Below are 20,859 nucleotides of genomic sequence, written 5' to 3' on the forward strand. Positions count from 1 at the left end.
ATGTTATGTTACACCCTCCTGAACACGCCCTGGTTCTTATGCTGAGGTTGAACTGAAGCATATAAACAGTGAAATACATACAGTACACTCAATAATATGCTGAAAAATGGCTCCTACTGACAATGTTTGTGTGTTCTATGAGCTACACTTCAGGCAACTACTACAAGGAGGGAGATATTATTTTCACCATATGTTTTGTCTCCGCATTAATCTTTCGACCTGTGTGTTGTCATTGTGTACAATGTAGGCCAAAACATTGCCAAAGAGACACAACATATGGATGAAATCACACTAATTGTACTTTAGTTTAAACAATCTCAATAATCAATCTACAACCACATTATTTCAGAAAAGAAAGAAAACTATAACTTGAAGGCAAAAGCCCAGAGCCATGACATAATCTCAGCAGTGGTACTTGAACCAAAAAACAAGTTTTCATAAATACATAAGATAATTCTCAAAGCTTCTGGCAGGTCATTCCAAATGTTGTCAAATTTGTCTGTTTGGACCTGGTCTAGTAGGATTGTCAATTAGATCCTGTGGGATGCTTTTTAATAAAATGGTGCTATTATTAAATGAATATCCCTTATTTACCAGCTCTCAATTAAGCAAATCGTTTGTATGCACACAAATGAAACGGAATCATTGCACCAAAATTAAACATTAATTGTGTGATTGCAATTCATGTACAGTAAGAAGTGATATTTGTTTTTCATTTCGTTTGAATAATTTTCAGTTTATCAGTATGCAAGCTGGAGACAGGGAGCGCACAGAGGCAATTGCCATGTTCACTGTCTGTAGTATTTCGCAGACCAGCTCATGTTTCTCATTTGGGAGATGAGGAAAGTGTTCGGCGCAGCACACCCCCAAGCTGCGCGGATCACGAGCGAGACCCGCTGACCTGCGTGGAGAGCGCGACTGTGCGAGCCTAAACTCCTTGACAACTCCACCCGCGCTGGTCAGCGTGCCTGTCGAGGAGTGTTCTTCACACACTCCCACTCACGTTTCGTTACTTCGGTGTAGTCACAGTTGAAAAGTTATACATTATATTATTTAGGTAACGCTTATTAACCTTGTGCCTTGAGGATGGATATGGTGAGGTTTGTGCTAAGTTTGCTGCTTGCGAGCGCGGCGGTTCTCTTGGGCTTGACCAGGGCTTCAGAAATGCAAGGTAATGAAAACTATAACCCATGATTTGACAAAATAGTATTCTGATGTTAGTAAAACTTGTAAACTTGCATTGTAAGTGAAGCCACTGCATCGTTCACTGGCTGTATGCCACAACTTATATGTAAAATAGTAAAAAGGTTAATGATTATTATGGTAATTCCTATCAAATTCACTTTCGCGGTGTTGAGGCATTCTGATTAGGCTATGTTCAATTTAACCACTATAGACTCGAGTGTATTAAAAATAGACCAAATAGACACTTATGTGGCAAACGCGAAATGTGCGCTCTTGTGGAATGCTTGCCATCGCCCACCACCTCTTCAACATTTGAGGTCATGCAAATTGAAGGACTTTTTTTGTTGTTGTTGCGTGTTGTGCCGAAAATTTCCCCCTGCCAGAATCCCCCCTTCTAATTTCCTTATATTTGTGGCTGCGTATTACATAATCTCTATCATTACATTGCAATGCCATCAGAATAATAAATTACATATTAAGCATACATTTACTTTATAAAGAGCTCCTAAACTTGAAACGGTAAACATCTCTAGCCTACTCTTTTCCTTCTTAATTCTGGATACAATGGCTGCAGTCTCTATACGATAGAGATGACCAGATGTCCTGCTAAATGCAGTTTAAGATAGTAATAAGATTCAACCAGTGAAACAATGAACACTCACTGATGGGTCCGCCTCCCAGATGAAGGTGTTTGCTGAACCATATTGTGCAATGGGGCCAAACAGATGATGGGCATCAATAGGTTTTCACAGGAACATGCCCACAACGATGGTGCAGCGGTCGAATGGCTGTCAGCTCAAGGCATGTCAACTACAACTTAGGGAGAGCGAGAAAGAGAGATTCTAATTACACCTGTCCATTACACAGATTACTAATGGTTACTGGCCCATACAACAGTCCCTTTAAAGAGAAGGATCACCTCACAAATTCTTTGCTGCTCTGACTTTTCATTCACTAGGGCTGCTTTAAGTGGGACTGAACATTCAGAATGGTGCAGATAGAAATTATATAGACTGGACTCACTCGTCACCTATACAATTGGGAATCTGTTCTATACGGTGCATTTCTATCTGCTGTGGTCAGTGTTCTGGTCTACTGAACAAGCCCATCCCAAGTTTACAAGTGATTTAATAGAGTGTTCTGAAAGTTGGGGATAGAGGAAAGAAGAGGGTGTCCAGAAGGAGACCTTTCGGATTCGATCAAACAGTGGAGGGTGATAAAAAAAAGAAAGAACTTTGTTAAGGGCGATATCAAATGCAGATAGCCTTGTTTTTGCAAGCCAGGACAGACTCACGGGACTTCCAATGATGTTGAGCTCTACCCCCTTCAATTCTTGCAGCTTTGACTTTCAGCCATGTGTCAGAGGGAATATCTGAAGTGAGAGAGAATGGGAGAAGACTGAAGAGAGAATGAGTGTGAGATGGTAAGGACTTGGAGGAAGATCATCAAAGAAAATACAAAGGAGACCAAGTAGAACTAACCAACAAGCAACGCAGCAGTTGAGATGGGGTGGAGACCAAGGTAGAGAGTGAGAAAAATTGATTGAAAGCAAAGGTGACCAACAAGAGGAGTTAGCATTGTGTGACAATGGAATAAGATGCCATGGAATGCCTGGGGTGCTGATGTGACCAACTGGGTTCAACCAATGATTTATATATACACTCTATGACTGACAGGGGGCGCTGTTTTCAAGCATCCAACATGGCACTCCACCACCACTGTAAAAAATATTTTGGAAGCCATACAAATGCATTTATTAATGTCTACATTTATTTTTGCTATATTTATTATATTACATACATCTTAATGCATACTTTTAAATTATATGTGAGCTAAACATAAAATAAATCCTTAAAGTACAATTTTTTGCATTTTTTTTATGTTACTGCCCCCACTACCACAAAAAAATACTGAAATACATGTAATTTTGTTCTTGAAACATTTAAATGAAATACTGTAGAATTCCATTCATTCCTATCGAGGACTGCTTCTTCTGAGGGGTGCCAAAACTGCCAATATTGCCAACCGGTTGCTTCAAATCCTCTCATTGGCCAATACATAGCATCAGCAATCCTGGGTTTATATACATTATTGGTTTGAACCCGGGTCTCCTGCACACCACAATACTGTATTAACCCGCTAAGCTAAAGCCTAGGCATTACGTTCATTACTTACGGGTGATTTGGTAAACCATGAAGAGATGAGTACTGTAACTGCCTGACACATGAAGGTTTTAGCTGAGTTGGCTAATCTTCTGGCGTGCAAGAGAACTGGGTTCGGATGCAGTTGGTCACACATTAGGTCCAGGTCTATATTCAACATAATTCAGACTGAACAAATCCTGGGCTTGTATTATAAGGGAGGAAGGTATACAGAGACGGGCGTCTGCAAGGGGAGAATTGGTGGTTAGAGGCACCCCTGATGTCTGGCTTTAGTCAGATTGCTGAATGGGCAGCCACTAGGGAGACACGAGAACGATTAGAGAGAGGCTGGTATGTCTAATCTGAAACGTCTGTCATCTCTCTCGTCTCTCTCTTTCTCTCACTCACTCACCTGGACGGCAGGTCAAGCAAAACGCTCATAGGATAAATGAACTCTTAACTAGGCCTTGAACATACTTGTTACAACAGTTGAGAATGTTACACATGACATTTTTTGTCTGCGTTCTGTTGCTGCACACATTTGCAACTTATGATGGTTACAAGCATTTTAAGACTTTTCCTGTCATCTGCACTCCATGTTTTTCTCCCTACAGTATTTCCAACCTCTCAAAGTTTTCCAATATCTTCATAGACAAATATAAGAAACCGTTTTTTTTAAGCGAAGGAACATACTGTATATTGCAGCCCCACGTCAGTCGCCATTGCCAACCATGGCCAATAACTTACCATTATAACACCACCGAAATTCACCATAAATGGAGAGACGTCTCATAAAGAAAAGATTCCAGCAGCACCAAGTTTAATGACAGACATAAATTCTGCCACCAACAGTGACAGCAAAGGCTGGTCTTTTCAGTGATAGTGTTTATTTTGTGGCAGAACAGAAAGAAGAAGAGGCGTTGAGTTTGTGTCTGGCTTATAAATTCTCAATAAACCCTCCAAAGTGGCAGTAAACGCAAAAAGGATGAATCCCCCATTTGTCTATTCATTCATCTTTTCTCTTTCACTCATACTCCATCCGATATCTCCTTTTTTGTGTCATCTGTTTGCCATTCTTTCTTTTGTGTATGCCTATTTTCTCTATTGCAATATCCCTCTTTCTCTACCCTCTCCATCACTATCCATCCCTCCTCCCTTTCACACCCTACACACGTGCACACTTTAAGGAGGCATTTCCAAAGTATTCAAACTGGACCCATCTAATTCACCACCACCCCTCCATTTTTCAGTGATTGACATGCTGGAGCTGCACGATGCCAGGCAGAGTGCGTCCGCGGTGGGAAAGATGTCGGGGGCTCTGGGCTTCGTGTCGGACCTTTACCTGGTGTCAACTCTTCGTCTGCCACCCAAACTGGGAGGAGTGCTGTTGGGAGTCTACAACAAAGGCGACAACAGGAAGTACCTGGAGGTGGCCCTCATGGGCAAGGTCAACAAAGGTAGGGTGTACTGTCAGTAGAGGGGATAGGGAGGGAAGTGTGGTAGATAGATATTTTGGTGTAGCCTAAATTGATTCTCTTCATGGCCTATAACTAAGACACAATCACCCAATCCCAATAGTGGGATTCCCCAATCGACCCCTAGCCCCTACACCCATACGTCTAAGATAGTTGCAAAACAATGAATGTTGTGTATGTTGTTTTTTCATATGGAGCTCTCGTTCTACAAACTGTTCTACAGTATGTATGCTAGCTTCAATGATGCTCAGGGTTGCCTGATCTCTATGTTCTGGGTACATACAGTACATTTTAAGAGAAGGGATTAAGAGATGCTACAACGAGGAGCGGAACCGGAACGAGGATCTCCACCTCTCTTTGCTAAATTACAGGCAAGTTAATCTCGGTTACCTAGAAGTAAAATTCTCCCCTGAAAGTGTGGAATGTCCTGTTTTACTTTCTGGGGTAATGCCATTAACAATTGTGATTACCTTACGAAGCGAAGTCTTCTCCCTCGCAAATGGAAACTCTTGGCTAAACCCCTCCCTTCCGCTAATTTCACTTGTGTTTATCTTGGGCAAAAACGTTTTTTATTTTATTTGTATGAATTTTTATCATAGAGACAATTCTGGCTGTGGAATCTAGTGGAAAGCGTTTATCATCCGTACGTACACAGGCTTGAAAATCACCCCGCCAGTTTAAGCACTGACTTCTTCCAAACCTGATTTGTTCAAATAATCAACGTCTAAAACTCCAAACCAGGAACTACTAGATTATCGCCGTTTCATCTTTCCACGAGAATCTGTCCAAGAGAGATTGCGGGCTATGGACTGAATGTCCCCTTCCCTTCTGTAATTTGAAAGATGCTAACACCTATGAAATTGAGATTTGTCCAGTGATGAAAAATCCAAACACAGGAACTACTGCTGCTCGTTATCCAACACATCCCATTCCTTCCCGACAGATTCTATGGTACCAGTTATGTTTACGTAGATCTGTGAGACAAGAGATGACCTGATCTTAGAATCCTCTCTGTTTCTCAGTTCTGGTGCGCTACGTACGCGAGGATGGTAAACTCCACACAGTGAACCTCCAGAACCCCGGCCTCTCCGATGGACTCACCCAGTCACTCATCCTCCGTGTGGGTGGGCTCCAACGAAACCACCTCCACATGGAACTCTATGTCAACTGCCGATTGGCTGACTCAGCACAAGTCCTGCCATCCATGGTCCAGCTCCCAGCCGAGGCAGAGTCTGTGGAGATACGCAACGGGCAGAAGGCCTATGCCAGGCTACAGGTGATGAAACACAACTTTAATAAGTTCCGAACAGACCTAGACTGAAGTTAAAGGTAGACTTAGCAATAAGATATCATCATACACAGTGGGGCATCCTGCTTACAGAAATCAACAACAACATTTAAATCTGCTCTATGGCTTCCACAATTGAGTCTTCCCAATGTGTGCACGTGTGCCTCAAGGGAGTGCAAAAATTGGGAAGAGCTAATGGTTTTTGTGAAGCAGAAGGTGGCAGGGCTGCAAAATTATGATGTAATATTGCTTAGTCTACCTCTATTTATTCAGAGCACATTTTAGAGCATGCTCTCAGACTCAAAGTCTCTAATCATACTTCCTAACTCAATAATTTGTACTACACTACTTGTATGTAGTTGGCAGGAGTCTGACAGATAAGCTTTTATAAGACCAAAGCAAATACAGGGAGTATTCCAGGTCCCCATACAAATCACCTAATTAGGTAATTAGGCCATACAGTACATGAAACACAAACCCAGCCTGACCACAATGAATTCTTCATTTTAATAGTGTTGCTCATGTATGGTTGTTTTACATGCCTAATCTTCTATCCACAACTGACATCTATGCCACTTAAGCAAATTACCTAGATTTTGCATGGCTATTAAGATGTCGTAGATATTAGTTATCAAATAACATTTTTAGTAGTTTTATTAGTCACATGCGATGAAAACAACAGGTACATTGAAACCTTACAGTGAAATTCTTACTTACGAGCCCCTAACCAACAATGCAGTTTAAAAAAAATACGGATAAGAATAAGAGATAAAAGTAACAAGTAATTAAAGAGCAGCAGTAAAATAACATTAGCAATATTATATACAGGGGGGTACCGATACAGAGTCAATGTGCGGGGGCACTGGTTAGCTGAGGTAGTATGTACATGTAGGTAGAGTTATTAAAGTGACTATGCGTAGATGACAACAGAGAGTAGCAGTGGTGTAAAAAGGGGGGGGGGGGGGGGGGGCACTGCAAATAGTCTGGGTAGCCATTTGACAAGATGTTCAGTAGTCTTATGGCTTGGGGGTAGAAGCTGTTTAGAATCCTCTTGGACCTAGACTTGGCACTCCGGTACTGCTTGCCGTGTGGTAGCAGAGAGAACAGTCTATGACTAGGGTGGCTGGAGTCTTCGAAAAATTTTAGGGCCTTCCTCTGACACCGCCTGGTATAGAGGTCCTGGATGGCAGGAAGCTTGACCCCAGTGATGTACTGGGCCGTTCACACTACCCTCTGTAGTGCCTTGTGGTCAGAGGCCGAGCAGTTGCCATACCAGGCAGTGATGCAACCAATCAGGATGCTCTCAATGGTGCAGCTGTAGAACCTTTTGATGATCTGAGGACCCATGCCAAATCTTTTCAGTCTCCTGAGGGGGAATAGGTTTTGTCGTGCCCTTTCACGACTGTCTTGATGTGCTTGGACCATGTTAGTTTGTTGGCGATGTGGACACCAAGGAACTTGAAGCTCTCAACCTGCTCCACTGCAGCCCCGTCGATGAGAATGGGGGCGTGCTCGGTCCTTCTTTTCCTGTAGTCCACAATCATATCCTTTGTTTTGATCACGTTGAGAGAGAGGTTGTTGTCCTGGCACCACACGGCCAGGTCTCTGACCTCCTTCCTATAGGCTGTCTCGTCATTGTCCGTGATCAGGCCTGCCACTGTTGTGTCATCGGCAGATTTAATGATGGTGTTGGAGTCGTGAGTGAACAGCGAGTACAGGAGGGGACTGAGCACGCATCTCTGAGGGGCCCCTGTGATGAGGATCAGTGTGGCGGATGTGTTGTTACCTACCCTTACCACCTGGGGGCGGCCCGTCAGGAAGTCCAGGATCCAGTTGCAGAGGGAGGTGTTTAGTCCCAGGGTCCTTAGCTTATTGATGAGCTTTGAGGGCACTATAGTGTTTAACGCTGAGCAGTAGTCAATGAATAGCATTCTCACATAGGTGTTCCTTTTGTCCAGGTGAGAAAGAGCAGTGTGGAGTGCAATAGTGATTGCATCATCTGCGGATCCGTTGGGGCGGTATGCAAATTGGAGTGGGTCTAGGGTTTCTGGGATGATGGTGTTGTAGTGAGCCATGACCAGTTTTTCAAAGCACTTCATGGCTACAGACGTGAGTGCTACGGGTCGGTAGTCATTTAGACAGGGACTATAGTGGTCTGCTTAAAGCATGTTGGTATTACAGACTCGGACAAGGAGAGGTTGAAAATGTCAGCGAAGATACTTGCCAGTTGGTCAGTGCATGCTCGTAGTACCCGTCCTGGTAATCCGTCTGGCCCTGCGGCCTTGTGAATGTTGACCTGTTTAAAGGTCTTACTCACATCGGCGGCGCAGAGCGTGATCACACAGTCTTCCGGAACAGCTGGTACTCTCATGCATGTTTCAGAGTTATTTGCCTCGAAGCGAGCATAGAAGTAGTTTAGCTCGTCTGGTAGGCTCGTTTCACTGGGCAGCTCTCGGCTGTGCTTCCCTTTGTAGTCTGTAATGGTTTGCAAGCCATGCCACATCTGACGAACGTCAGAGCCGGTGTAGTATGACTCGATCTTAGTCCTGTATTGATGCTTTGCCTGTTTGATGGTTCATCGGAGGGAATAGCGGGATTTCTTGTAAGGTTCAGGGTTAGAGTCCAGCTCCTTGAAAGTGGCAGCTCTAGGCTTTAGCTCAGTGCTGCCTGTAATCCATGGCTTCTGGTTGGGGTATGTACGTACGTAAGTTGAGTGAACTGTCAAATGTCTACTATTTTATAAGTAACTTTTCATCAAAAAGATTGAATAACATGGACTAGAGCTGCACATCCTATCTATCAGCTACATTTCTATGGCTCATGCTGATGCTTATATGGAGAACTCTGTAGTTATCTGTAACCCTGTGGTGCTGTTTGCATGTGTGACTATCTGACTGATAGATGCCACACCCTGTCAGGATGGATGAAAGAGAGAGCAGGAAGGAGGAGGGGGGAAATTGTAGAAGGAAATATGTAAAATGAGAGGGCACACTGCAGCTATTGTTCCTAGTTTGTATCTCTTATCTTGAATGGACCGCTCAGGTGACATGCATGCAGATGTACACGGGTACTGACCAGGGTCATGTTCACTAGGCATAAAATAGAAGGAAACGGTCAGAAGGGGAGTGAAACTGGGAGGTACTATCAGAATTTGTCCAATAAGAAACACGTGTTTCGCTTTCCGTTGCACAACATTTTGATTATTTTTTGCTACGGTGTGCCCCAATGAACACAACCCAGAGCATGTGCCTCAATATGTCTAAGTAAGTAAGACTGGGGGTCAATGTTCTCTCTAATTGTTTTCGCACTGAGCAAATTTCAGGTCTACTGAGCGCGAACTTGTATGTTGTGAATATTCTGTGCAACTTCCTGCGTGCGTTTACTGTGAACACTGAGATTGTACCCACTTTAAGTTACAGTTTTAACAGTGATCATAATGTAGGCCTACCATTAAAAACAGTATTATTTACATGGAAATAGCAGTTCTAGCATTCAGCCTACAGTAGCAGCCAATGTTTGGTATTCAATGTAGAATTACATTCCATGAGACTTTTTTACAACACAATGCAGGTGTAACGTTCGTCTTGTGGTGCATGAACGGACCAAGGCGCAGCAGGTGAGGAATACATACTAATTTATTGAATGAAAGACGAAAACACTGACAAAACACTAGAACAAACTACAAAACAATAAACGAAGGCAACAGACCTGAAACAAACGAACTTACATATAGACGAAGAACGCACGAACAGGAACAGACTACCTAAAACGAACGAACAAACGAAACAGTCCCATGTGGTATACACAGACACAGGAACAATCACCCACAAACAAACAGTGAGAACAACCTACCTTAATATGGCTCTCAATCAGAGGAAACGACACACACCTGCCTCTAATTGAGAACCATACCAGGCAAACCATTAACCCAACATAGAAAACACATAACATAGACTACCCACCCCAACTCACGCCCTGACCAATTAAACACATACAAAACAACAGAAAACAGGTCAGGAACGTGACAGAACCCCCCCCTCAAGGTGCGAACTCCGGGCGCACCCCTAAAACTCAAGGGGAGGGTCTGGGTGGGCATCTGTCCGCGGTGGCGGCTCCGGCGGTGGACGAGGACACCACTCCACTACTGTCTTTGTCCCCCTCCTTAGCGTCCTTTGAGTGGCGACCCTCGCCCCCGACCATGGTCCAGGAACCTTCACCAACGCCCCTCTAAAATAGAGGAGACAACTCAGGACAGAGAGGTAGCTCAGGACAAAGAGGTAGCTCAGGACAAAGAGGTAGCTCAGGACAGAGGGACAACTCAGGACGAATGGCAGCTCCGGACTGAATGGCAGCTCCGGACTGGGTGGCCGCTCCGGACTGGGTGGCAGCTCCGGACTGGGTGGCAGCTCCGGACTGGGTGGCAGCTCCGGACTGGGTGGCAGCTCCGGACTGGGTGGCAGCTCCGGACTGGGTGGCAGCTCCGGACTGGAGGGCAGCTCCGGACTGGAGGGCAGCTCATGACTGGAGGGCAGCTCATGACTGGAGGGCAGCTCATGACTGGAGGGCAGCTCATGACTGGAGGGCAGCTCATGACTGGAGGGCAGCTCATGACTGGAGGGCAGCTCATGACTGTCTGGCGGCTCTGGCAGCTCCTGACTGGCTGGCGTCTCTGGCAGCTCCTGACTGGCTGGCGTCTCTGGCGGCTCCTGACTGGCTGGCGTCTCTGGCGGCTCCTGACTGGCTGGCGTCTCTGGCGGCTCCTGACTGGCTGGCGTCTCTGGCGGCTCCTGACTGGCTGGCGTCTCTGGCGGCTCCTGACTGGCTGGCGTCTCTGGCGGCTCCTGACTGGCTGGCGTCTCTGGCGGCTCCTGACTGGCTGGCGTCTCTGGCGGCTCCTGACTGGCTGGCGTCTCTGGCGGCTCCTGACTGGCTGGCGTCTCTGGCGGCTCCTGACTGGCTGGCGTCTCTGGCGGCTCCTGACTGGCTGGCGTCTCTGGCGGCTCCTGACTGGCTGGCGTCTCTGGCGGCTCCTGACTGGCTGGCGTCTCTGGCGGCTCCTGACTGGCTGGCGTCTCTGGCGGCTCCTGACTGGCTGGCGGCTCTGGCGGCTCCTGACTGGCTGGCGGCTCTGGCGGCTCCTGACTGGCTTGCGGCTCTGGCGGCTCCTGACTGACGGACGGCTCTAGCGGCTCCTGACTGACGGACGGCTCTAATGGCTCGGGACAGACGGGCGGCTCTAATGGCTCGTGGCAGACGGATGACTCAGATGGCGCTGGGCAGACGGATGGCTCAGACGGCGCTGGGCAGACGGATGGCTCAGACGGCGCTGGGCAGACGGATGGCTCAGACGGCGCTGGGCAGACGGATGGCTCAGACGGCGCTGGGCAGACGGATGGCTCAGACGGCGCTGGGCAGACGAGCAGTGCAGGCGGCGTTGAGCAGACGCGCAGCGCAGGCAGTTCAGACGGCGCTGGGCAGGCAGGCAGCTCAGACGGCGCTGGACAGACGAGCAGTGCAGGCGGCGTTGAGCAGACGAGCAGTGCAGGCAGCTCAGACGGCGCTGGACAGACGAGCAGTGCAGGCGGCGTTGGGCAGACGGACGACTCTGACCCGCTGAGGCGCACAGTAGGCCTGGTGCGTGGTGCCGGAACTGGTGGTACCGGACTGGAGACACGCACCTCAAGGCTAGTGCGGGGAGCAGGAACAGGGCACACTGGACTCTCGATGCGCACTATAGGCCTGGTGCGTGGTACCGGCACTGGTGGTACCGGGCTGAGGGCACGCACCTCAGGGCGAGTGCGGGGAGAAGGAACAGTGCGTACAGGGCTCTGAGGACGCACAGGAGGCTTGGTGCGTGGTGCCGGAACTGGAGGCACTGGGCTGGAGACACGCACCACAGGGAGAGTGCGTGGAGGAGGAACAGGGCTCTGGAGACGCACTGGAAGCCTGGTGCGTGGTGTAGGCACTGGTGGTACTGGGCTGGGGCCACGCACCATAAGGCGAGTGCGGGGTGCTGGAACTGGAGGTACTGGGCTGGGGCGGGAAGGTGGCGCCGGATATACCGGACCGTGCAGGCGTACTGGCTCCCTTGAGCACTGAGCCTGCCCAACCTTACCTGGTTGAATGCTCCCCGTAGCCCGTCCAGTGCGGGGAGGTGGAATAACCCGCACTGGGCTGTGTTGGCGAACCGGGGACACCATGCGTAAGGCTGGTGCCATGTACACCGGCCCGAGGAGACGTACTGGAGGCCAGATATGTAGAGCCGGCTTCATGGCACTTGGCTCAATGCTCAATCTAGCCCGGCTAGTGCGGGGAGGTGGAATAACCCGCACCGGGCTATGAACACGTACAGGAGACACCATGCGCTCTACTGCGTAACACGGTGTCTGCCCGTACTCTCGCTCTCCACGGTAAGCATGGGAAGTGGGCGCAGGTTTCCTACCTGCCCTCGCCACACTACCCTTTAGCCCCCCCCCAAGAAATGTTTGGGTGAGCCTCTCGGGCTTCCAGCCGCTCTGCCTTGCTAGCGCCTCATAATGCCGCCTCTCCGCTTTAGATGCCTCCAGCTCCGCTTTTGGGCGGCGACACTCCTCTGGCTCTGCCCAGGGTCCTTCTCCGTCCAGAATCTCCTCCCATGTCCATTCCTCCTTGAACCACTGCTGCTGTCGCTGTTGCCCGTTAACCCGCTGCTTGATCCGGGTTTGGTGGGTGATTCTGTAACGTTCGTCTTGTGGTGCATGAACGGACCAAGGCGCAGCAGGTGAGGAATACATACTAATTTATTGAATGAAAGACGAAAACACTGACAAAACACTAGAACAAACTACAAAACAATAAACGAAGGCAACAGACCTGAAACAAACGAACTTACATATAGACGAAGAACGCACGAACAGGAACAGACTACCTAAAACGAACGAACAAACGAAACAGTCCCATGTGGTATACACAGACACAGGAACAATCACCCACAAACAAACAGTGAGAACAACCTACCTTAATATGGCTCTCAATCAGAGGAAACGACACACACCTGCCTCTAATTGAGAACCATACCAGGCAAACCATTAACCCAACATAGAAAACACATAACATAGACTACCCACCCCAACTCACGCCCTGACCAATTAAACACATACAAAACAACAGAAAACAGGTCAGGAACGTGACAGCAGGGATTAACATTAACCTGTTTATCCACTTGTCCTTCAGACAAGGAAGTGCCAGAAAATGTTGTTGTGTTGTGTTTGATGCAAGAAACCACTTTACAAAATAAAATGCATTATTATTCCCATACCATTATTATTGTTACAAAGAATCAGACACAAATGTATGGTATCCTCTGCCTATTGGCTACTTATTAGCTTATTCAAGCCTGTCTCAAAATATAACACTGCCCCTTTAAGACATAAAAAAGCTCTTTACCTGACTCGTTTTTCAAAGATGCTGACCAGAAATGAGCCTAAACTCAATAACTAGCAAAGAAGATGAATAAATCTGCACACGTGGCTACATGCAGCTCTCGCTTTGATCTCACAACAAGTTAATCTACTCGCAACCGCTCATGCTTGTCACGTTGCATTGAAAGTGGCAAATATTACATTGATTTTATGAAAAATTGAGTAGAGGGAAATGTTGATTGTGTTAACTAACGGGGAAACATTTTTTTGTACTTCTCTGCACGGGCTGGTATTTCTTTAGCGCAGCAGTCCTGGGGGAGCTGCAATCCCAGAGGAGTTTTGTAGGGAACATTGCATGTTGTCAGTTGCATATCATAGCCCTAGGCCTAGACATTCATTTAAAAGTGACAGTTTACTCCGAATACAAATTAGCATGATTTTCCACTTACCATGCCCCTTTGTGTGTGTGAGAGAGTTCATTAATTTAACTGTACTGTGCTTGTGTGTGCGTGTTTCAGGGCTCAGTGGACTCTTTGCAACTGGCTTTGGGTGGCTCCATAGCCAAAGCAGGAATCCTTACCGACTGTCCGTTTCAGGGGGATACAAATTTTCAGAATTCAGGTAAAATCTTTGTATACAACCATAAACACATACAAACGATCCTCATACTAATTTATTACCCTGAGTATACAAAACATTAAGAAAAGCTGATCTTTCTATGACATAGACTGACCAGGTGAATCCAGGTGAATATTATGATCCCTTATTGATGTCACCTGTTTAAATCTACTTAAATCAGTGTAGATGAAGGGGAGGAGACAACTAGGGCTGTTATGGGGACCGTATGACCGCCACAATGGCAGTCACGAGTCATGAAGGCAGTCAAATTCCACTTGTAATTAGGCTTCTCCAAGCTCTGATGCTGCTGATGGTCATTAGTAGCCTACCAAACTTGCTAACTGCCTGGTACTCACCACTCAATTGTCCCTCTAATCACTCTGACATAAATGCAAATATACAGTACCAGTCAAAAGTTTGGACACACCTACTCAATCAAGGGTTTTCTTTATTTTACTATTTTCTACATTGTAGAATAATAGTGAAGACATCGAAACTATGAAATAACACATATGGAATCATGTAGTAACCAAAAAAGTGTTAAACAAATCAAAATATACTTTTGATTTTCGATTCTTCAAAGTAGCCACCCTTTGCCTTGATGACAGCTTTGCGCACTCTTGGCATTCTCTCAAACAGCTTCACCTGGAGTTTCCACATATGCTGAGCACTTGTTGGCTGCTTTGTCTCACCATTTTGTCACCGTTTTGTCTCACCATGGGTGATGGTCCCCTTTTTTCAGGGACACATTATTCCATTTCTGTTAGTCACATGTCTGTGGAACTTGTTCAGTTTATGTCTGTTGTTGAATCTTGTTATGTTCATACAAATGTTTACACAAGTTAAGTTTGCTGAAAATAAACGCAGTTGACAGTGAGAGGATGTTTCTTTTTTTGCTGAGTTTATTATCACTTATCACTTGTGAATGATGACCAGCATAATGATGACAAGAAAGAAGACATACCTTTTTTTGTGACTTTTTCAAATCATAGTCGCACAACTCATGTAGCCTAGCCCATAGGCCTATATGTTTTGGTAAGGTTTGTATCACAACTAAAGTGGCCAAATAACTTCTTAAAATGAAGCACATTAATCCGCTTTGCAACAGGCGTAGAGCCTACCTAGCATACATACGCAGTGCGTGAGTTTGAAGTTTAAAAATGCACCTCTATAATAAAAGCATTACATGCATAATCCTTTGTGCGGTCAGTTTTGATAATGGTGTTTTCCCGTTAATGGAACATTCGCGCTTATCGCCTACTGCCGTGTGCGCATGGCTGCTCTTATAATGTGAAGAAATAGCCTAATAGTTTATCAACATTTTAAGCTAAACATTATTATCTGTTGCGTAAGCCTCATTGCTTAAAAAAGGGTTTTTGGATGCTAGTGGTTGTATTAATTTGTGATCTATCGCATCCCACAACTGTCCCAGACTATGTTTGGAACATTTATTTCTCGCACAGAATAGGTCAACATTTGTACCATGGGGGATAGTAGACTGACATAGGCTAGTGCTTTTGCTGTTTGTTAGGCCTACTCACCTAGTTGGCTGACAAATTAAATGTGGACCATTCAATATCTTCAGTATGCGCCTCAGAATTGGATAAAGACACACGCAGTTGCATCCCCGATGTATCGGTCTTCACTTGTAGCCTGTGAGAAAGACCCGATCACGTGATGGAGAGCCTGTCACGTTGGTAACAATGATTCGGGAGACAGGCGCAGGAATGCGTAATAGGGTTTTTTATTACGCCCCCAAGTTACGGCGTGCCGTGTGAGGGCACGGGGATGAAGACCAAACAAACACGTATACAAGACACAGGGTTGTACAGATGAACGTGGTACCTTCAGGCGTTTGGAAATTTCTCCCAGGGATGAACCAGACTTGTGGAGGTCTACAATTTTTTTTCTGAGATCTTGGCTGATTTCTTTTGATTTTCCCATAATGTCAAGCAAAGAGGCACTGAGTTTGAAGGTAGTCCTTGAAATACATCCACAGGTATACATCCACCTCCAATTGACTCAAATGATGTCAATTAGCCTATCAGAAGCTTCTAAAGCCATGACATTATTTTCTGTAATTTTCCAAGCTGTTTAAAGGCACAGTCAACTTAGTGTATGTAAACTTCTGGCCCACGGGAATTGTGATACAGTGAATTATAAATGAAATAATCTGTCTGTAAACAATTATTGGAAAAATTACTTGTGTCATGCACAAAGTAGATGTCCTAACCGACTTGCCAAAACTATAGTTTGTTAACAAGAAATTTGTGGAGTGGTTGAAAATCGAGTTTTAATGGCTCCAACCTAAGTGTATGTAAACTTCCGACTTCAACTGTACAAGTACTAATCCGTGGGAATAGGGGACAGGTGTGCGTAATGAAAGTTCCGAGGGATCCGTGACAGAGCCATGTGAGTGAGAGGTGCTTTGGAGCAAGCAGGAATTATAATTATTATATTCAGCCCAAGAGCACAACAGCCACTGGCCACAAAAGGCATGGATATTTTGGGGGGGAATTACGGCCACACAAAGGGGTTGTCGCTGGGAAATTCAAGGCATTATCAAGTGTTTGTCAAATTGTGAATGATAGACTGATGAAAAACAAATAGAGCTCATGCCTTTCATTCAACTTTTTTTCAAATAATCATTAGAGTCGCGTCATGCAGCCTTAGAATGTATTAAAAATCAAAACATAGACAAGCCTTTGTATCATATCTAAAGTTACATAAATAACTCTAAATTAAGCATGTAGGAGTACCTGTTTCTTTGTTAACCGCTCAACACAGAATAGCTGCATGTGCACACTCCCTCAAATCGTTTAGAGAAAAGACCCTTTCTAATTTATACTAGAAAATACTAGAAAATAATGCCACGGAATTCTAAGCAAATCTTGTCTGCTAAATGAACTAGTGTAGCCCACAGCCATATGGCATAGCCAGATCAGTACCTAACATAAGGACAACTCAGAGTATGCTATTCTGTTCTTCTGCAATAGACTACATTTTCTTCATATCATGTTTCTTTGGACCTGTCTAAATTAAATAATGGATTTATTGTGAAGGTGTGGGCTATATTGCATGGATTTATTATACTTTTTAAAATGTAGATGTTCCAAAGGTCTGCATCAGTGGCTTGTAGGCTGTCTGGAAGCCAGAAGATGCTAAATGTGTTTGTTAATTAACGGTCAATTATCGTGAGACCGGCAGTTATTTGCTTGACAATCACCAGCTGACGAAATTTGTGATCGCCACAGCCCTAGGTGCAACTCAGTATTAGGAGGTTGTTCCTAATGTTTGGTAAACTCAGTGTATAATGTTATATTCACTTTAGTCATAGAAACTCAGACCTAGGAGTAACATCACTAGATCTGGGATTAATGACATTTTCTTGGTAACAAAAAAACTACATTTTGTGTAGGGGGGTTTACGCTAGGGCAACTTGCGGTTAAGACAGTGATGTAGGAAAGCCAGATGTCCCAACTCTACATTTTCCTCTGTGCCAAACTGACATTTATTATGTACAGACATGTAAGCCAGAATATTGGTACATTGTGGGAGGAAACCTGTCTGTCTATAGAGACTGTTCACTTTGATATCTGCTGATATATATTTCCATCCACATGTTCCTCCTACCCAAACGTCACATTAGGTATTTGGTCAGCAGAAGCTAATCTCAGTAGTGTATTCTTATCACTTTAACCCCCTCTAGTGGTGAGCCCACGTAACTAGCATATAATTGTCATGTTGGTTGTCCTTTTTCCATCTCTGTTTACATGTACTAGTTCATGTCTGTGAAAGGCATTGTTAGGAATAGTATATTAAAATGAGTAGTGTGTTGTGATTGAAATGATTAAAGTGGACTTTCTTGTCTCCATAGTTAGCGCAGATGTCAATGCCATTCTGGGTGAGTATCAATCAGAAACACTGGTTTATCAACCTCCCCCTACCCAAATGCTACCTAACAATTATAATTACCGGTATAATGCTATCATTTACTTCAATGGTTTCCCTGTGCTTATGTTCTAATGCTTGGACATCACTGTGTCAGGTGACCACACCAAGGCTTTGATTGGCCAGCTGATCATCTTCAACCAGATTCTTGGCGAACTCCGAGAGGACATCAGGGAACAGGTAAGAGATGGAGAGAGAATGAGAGGGGGAAGAGGCCCAGGGGTAAGTTTGAGGGGGAATGAAAGAGAGAGAGGGGAGAAGACGGGGGGGGGGGGGGGGTGACTAGATAAGAGGCACAGGGACTGAGGGTGAGCGTGGACTAAAAGAGAGAGATGAAAGAGAGAGGAAACAAGCAGAAATGTGCAGGTTCAACAATTGTGTGCTCACATAAACAAGAACGTAACTGTTTGAGAGATGGCAGTGTTCTATAGCATGGGTTTTCAAGCTTTTCTTGCCCAGGGACCTCCTCCCAGGAAACCCAACAGGGACCTCCTCCCAGGAAACCCAACAGGGACCCCCTTTATATGTCATGTCTTATCATCAGGCAAGGAGAAGTTATCATATTTTAAAATGAATAGATTTGCTAGATAGTTTCTCATTATTTTGACCTCCACAGCCACATTATTGCCAATAAGCTAGAAAGATCACTCCAAACACATTTTCGCTAAGAGCAGCTGTTTAGCTGGCTAAACAAAGGTTTGCAAAAATTAATGTCTTAAGTCGAGAAAGCTTAAGTGCAGCCAGCAGCACTGGTAACCTATTCAAGGCTGCCTTTTCAAAGCCTATGTCCGATACTCCAGTGAGTGGAACTGGCTCCAATGAGTGTAATTTACTCAATATTAGGAGTTGAGAAATAAAGTTGACATCATTAGAAAGAAGATATTTTCCCATTTTCTACTGTGGGTATATAATTCAAAATTAGTTCATTGTATTGTTACTAGCGATATTCATTAAATAAACATTACATTTTCCACTTTTAAAATGTGCGGACCCCCTGTACCTCCCCCAGTTGAACACCCCTGTTCTATAGAGCAACTACATTATACTACTGTTCTATAGAGCAACTACAGTATACTACTGTTCTATAGAGCAACTACATTATACTACTGTTCTATAGAACAACTACAGTATACTACTGTTCTATAGAGCAACTACAGTATACTACTGTTCTATAGAGCAACTACATTATACTACTGTTCTATAGAGCAACTACAGTATACTACTGTTCTATAGAGCAACTACAGTATACCACTGTTCTATAGAGCAACTACAGTATACTACTGTTCTATAGAGCAACTACAGTATACTACTGTTCTATAGAGCAACTACAGTATACTACTGTTCTATAGAGCAACTACAGTATACTACTGTTCTATAGAGCAACTACAGTATACTACTGTTCTATAGAACAACTACAGTATACTACTGTTCTATAGAGCAACTACATTATACTACTGTTCTATAGCGCAACTACACTATACTACTGTTCTATAGAGCATCTACATTATACTACTGTTCTATAGAGCAACTACAGTATACTACCGTTCTATAGAGCATCTACATTATACTACTGTTCTATAGAACAACTACAGTATACTACTGTTCTATAGAGCAACTACAGTATACTACTGTTCTATAGAGCAACTACATTATACTACTGTTCTATAGAATAACTACAGTATACTACTGTTCTATAGAACAACTACAGTATACTACTGTTCTATAGATCTACAGTATACTACTGTTCTATAGAGCAACTACAGTATACTACTGTTCTATAGAACAACTACATTATACTACTGTTCTATAGAACAACTACATTATACTACTGTTCTATAGAGCAACTACAGTATACTACTGTTCTATAGATCTACAGTATACTACTGTTCTATAGAGCAACTACATTATACTACTGTTCTATAGAGCAACTACATTATACTACTGTTCTATAGATCTACAGTATACTACTGTTCTATAGAGCAACTACATTATACTACTGTTCTATAGATCTACAGTATACTACTGTTCTATAGATCTACAGTATACTACTGTTCTATAGAGCAACTACATTATACTACTGTTCTATAGAGCAACTACATTATACTACTGTTCTATAGATCTACAGTATACTACTGTTCTATAGAGCAACTACATTATACTACTGTTCTATAGATCTACAGTATACTACTGTTCTATAGAGCAACTACAGTATACTACTGTTCTATAGAGCAACTACATTATACTACTGTTCTATAGAGCAACTACATTATACTACTGTTCTATAGAGCATCTACATTATACTACTGTTCTATAGATCTACAGTATACTACTGTTCTATAGAGCAACTACATTATACTACTGTTCTATAGAACAACTACATTATACTACTGTTCTATAGATCTACAGTATACTACTGTTCTATAGAGCAACTACATTATACTACTGTTCTATAGAACAACTACAGTATACTACTGTTCTATAGAGCAACTACAGTATACTACTGTTCTATAGAGCAACTACAGTATACTACTGTTCTATAGATCTACAGTATACTACTGTTCTATAGAGCAACTACATTATACTACTGTTCTATAGAGCAACTACATTATACTACTGTTCTATAGAGCAACTACATTATACTACTGTTCTATAGAACAACTACAGTATACTACTGTTCTATAGATCTACAGTATACTACTGTTCTATAGAGCAACTACATTATACTACTGTTCTATAGAGCAACTACATTATACTACTGTTCTATAGAGCAACTACATTATACTACTGTTCTATAGATCTAC

At 44.1% G+C, this 20,859-nt stretch overlaps 1 protein-coding gene across 3 annotated transcripts in view; it reads left to right on the forward strand.

Moving 5' to 3' along the window:
* Positions 1-1,086: 1,086 nt before the first annotated feature.
* The window catches only part of LOC120027534 (thrombospondin-3b-like), a 39,644-nt gene continuing 19,871 nt past the window's right edge, over positions 1,087-20,859 (forward strand). Inside the window, exons 1-6 of one of the 3 annotated variants that reach the window (XM_038972513.1) lie at positions 1,087-1,171; positions 4,577-4,783; positions 5,824-6,077; positions 14,008-14,110; positions 17,985-18,011; positions 18,156-18,238. In XM_038972513.1, the coding sequence (XP_038828441.1) occupies positions 1,087-1,171; positions 4,577-4,783; positions 5,824-6,077; positions 14,008-14,110; positions 17,985-18,011; positions 18,156-18,238 (759 nt within the window). Of the gene's footprint in view, positions 1,172-4,576; positions 4,784-5,823; positions 6,078-14,007; positions 14,111-15,912; positions 15,934-17,984; positions 18,012-18,155; positions 18,239-20,859 lie in introns of those variants that run through there. The other 2 variants (XM_038972514.1, XM_038972515.1) reach the window with 2 other exon arrangements.

This window comes from Salvelinus namaycush, chromosome 32 (genome assembly GCF_016432855.1).
Source record: "Salvelinus namaycush isolate Seneca chromosome 32, SaNama_1.0, whole genome shotgun sequence".
In the NCBI taxonomy this organism is placed as follows: domain Eukaryota; kingdom Metazoa; phylum Chordata; class Actinopteri; order Salmoniformes; family Salmonidae; genus Salvelinus; species Salvelinus namaycush.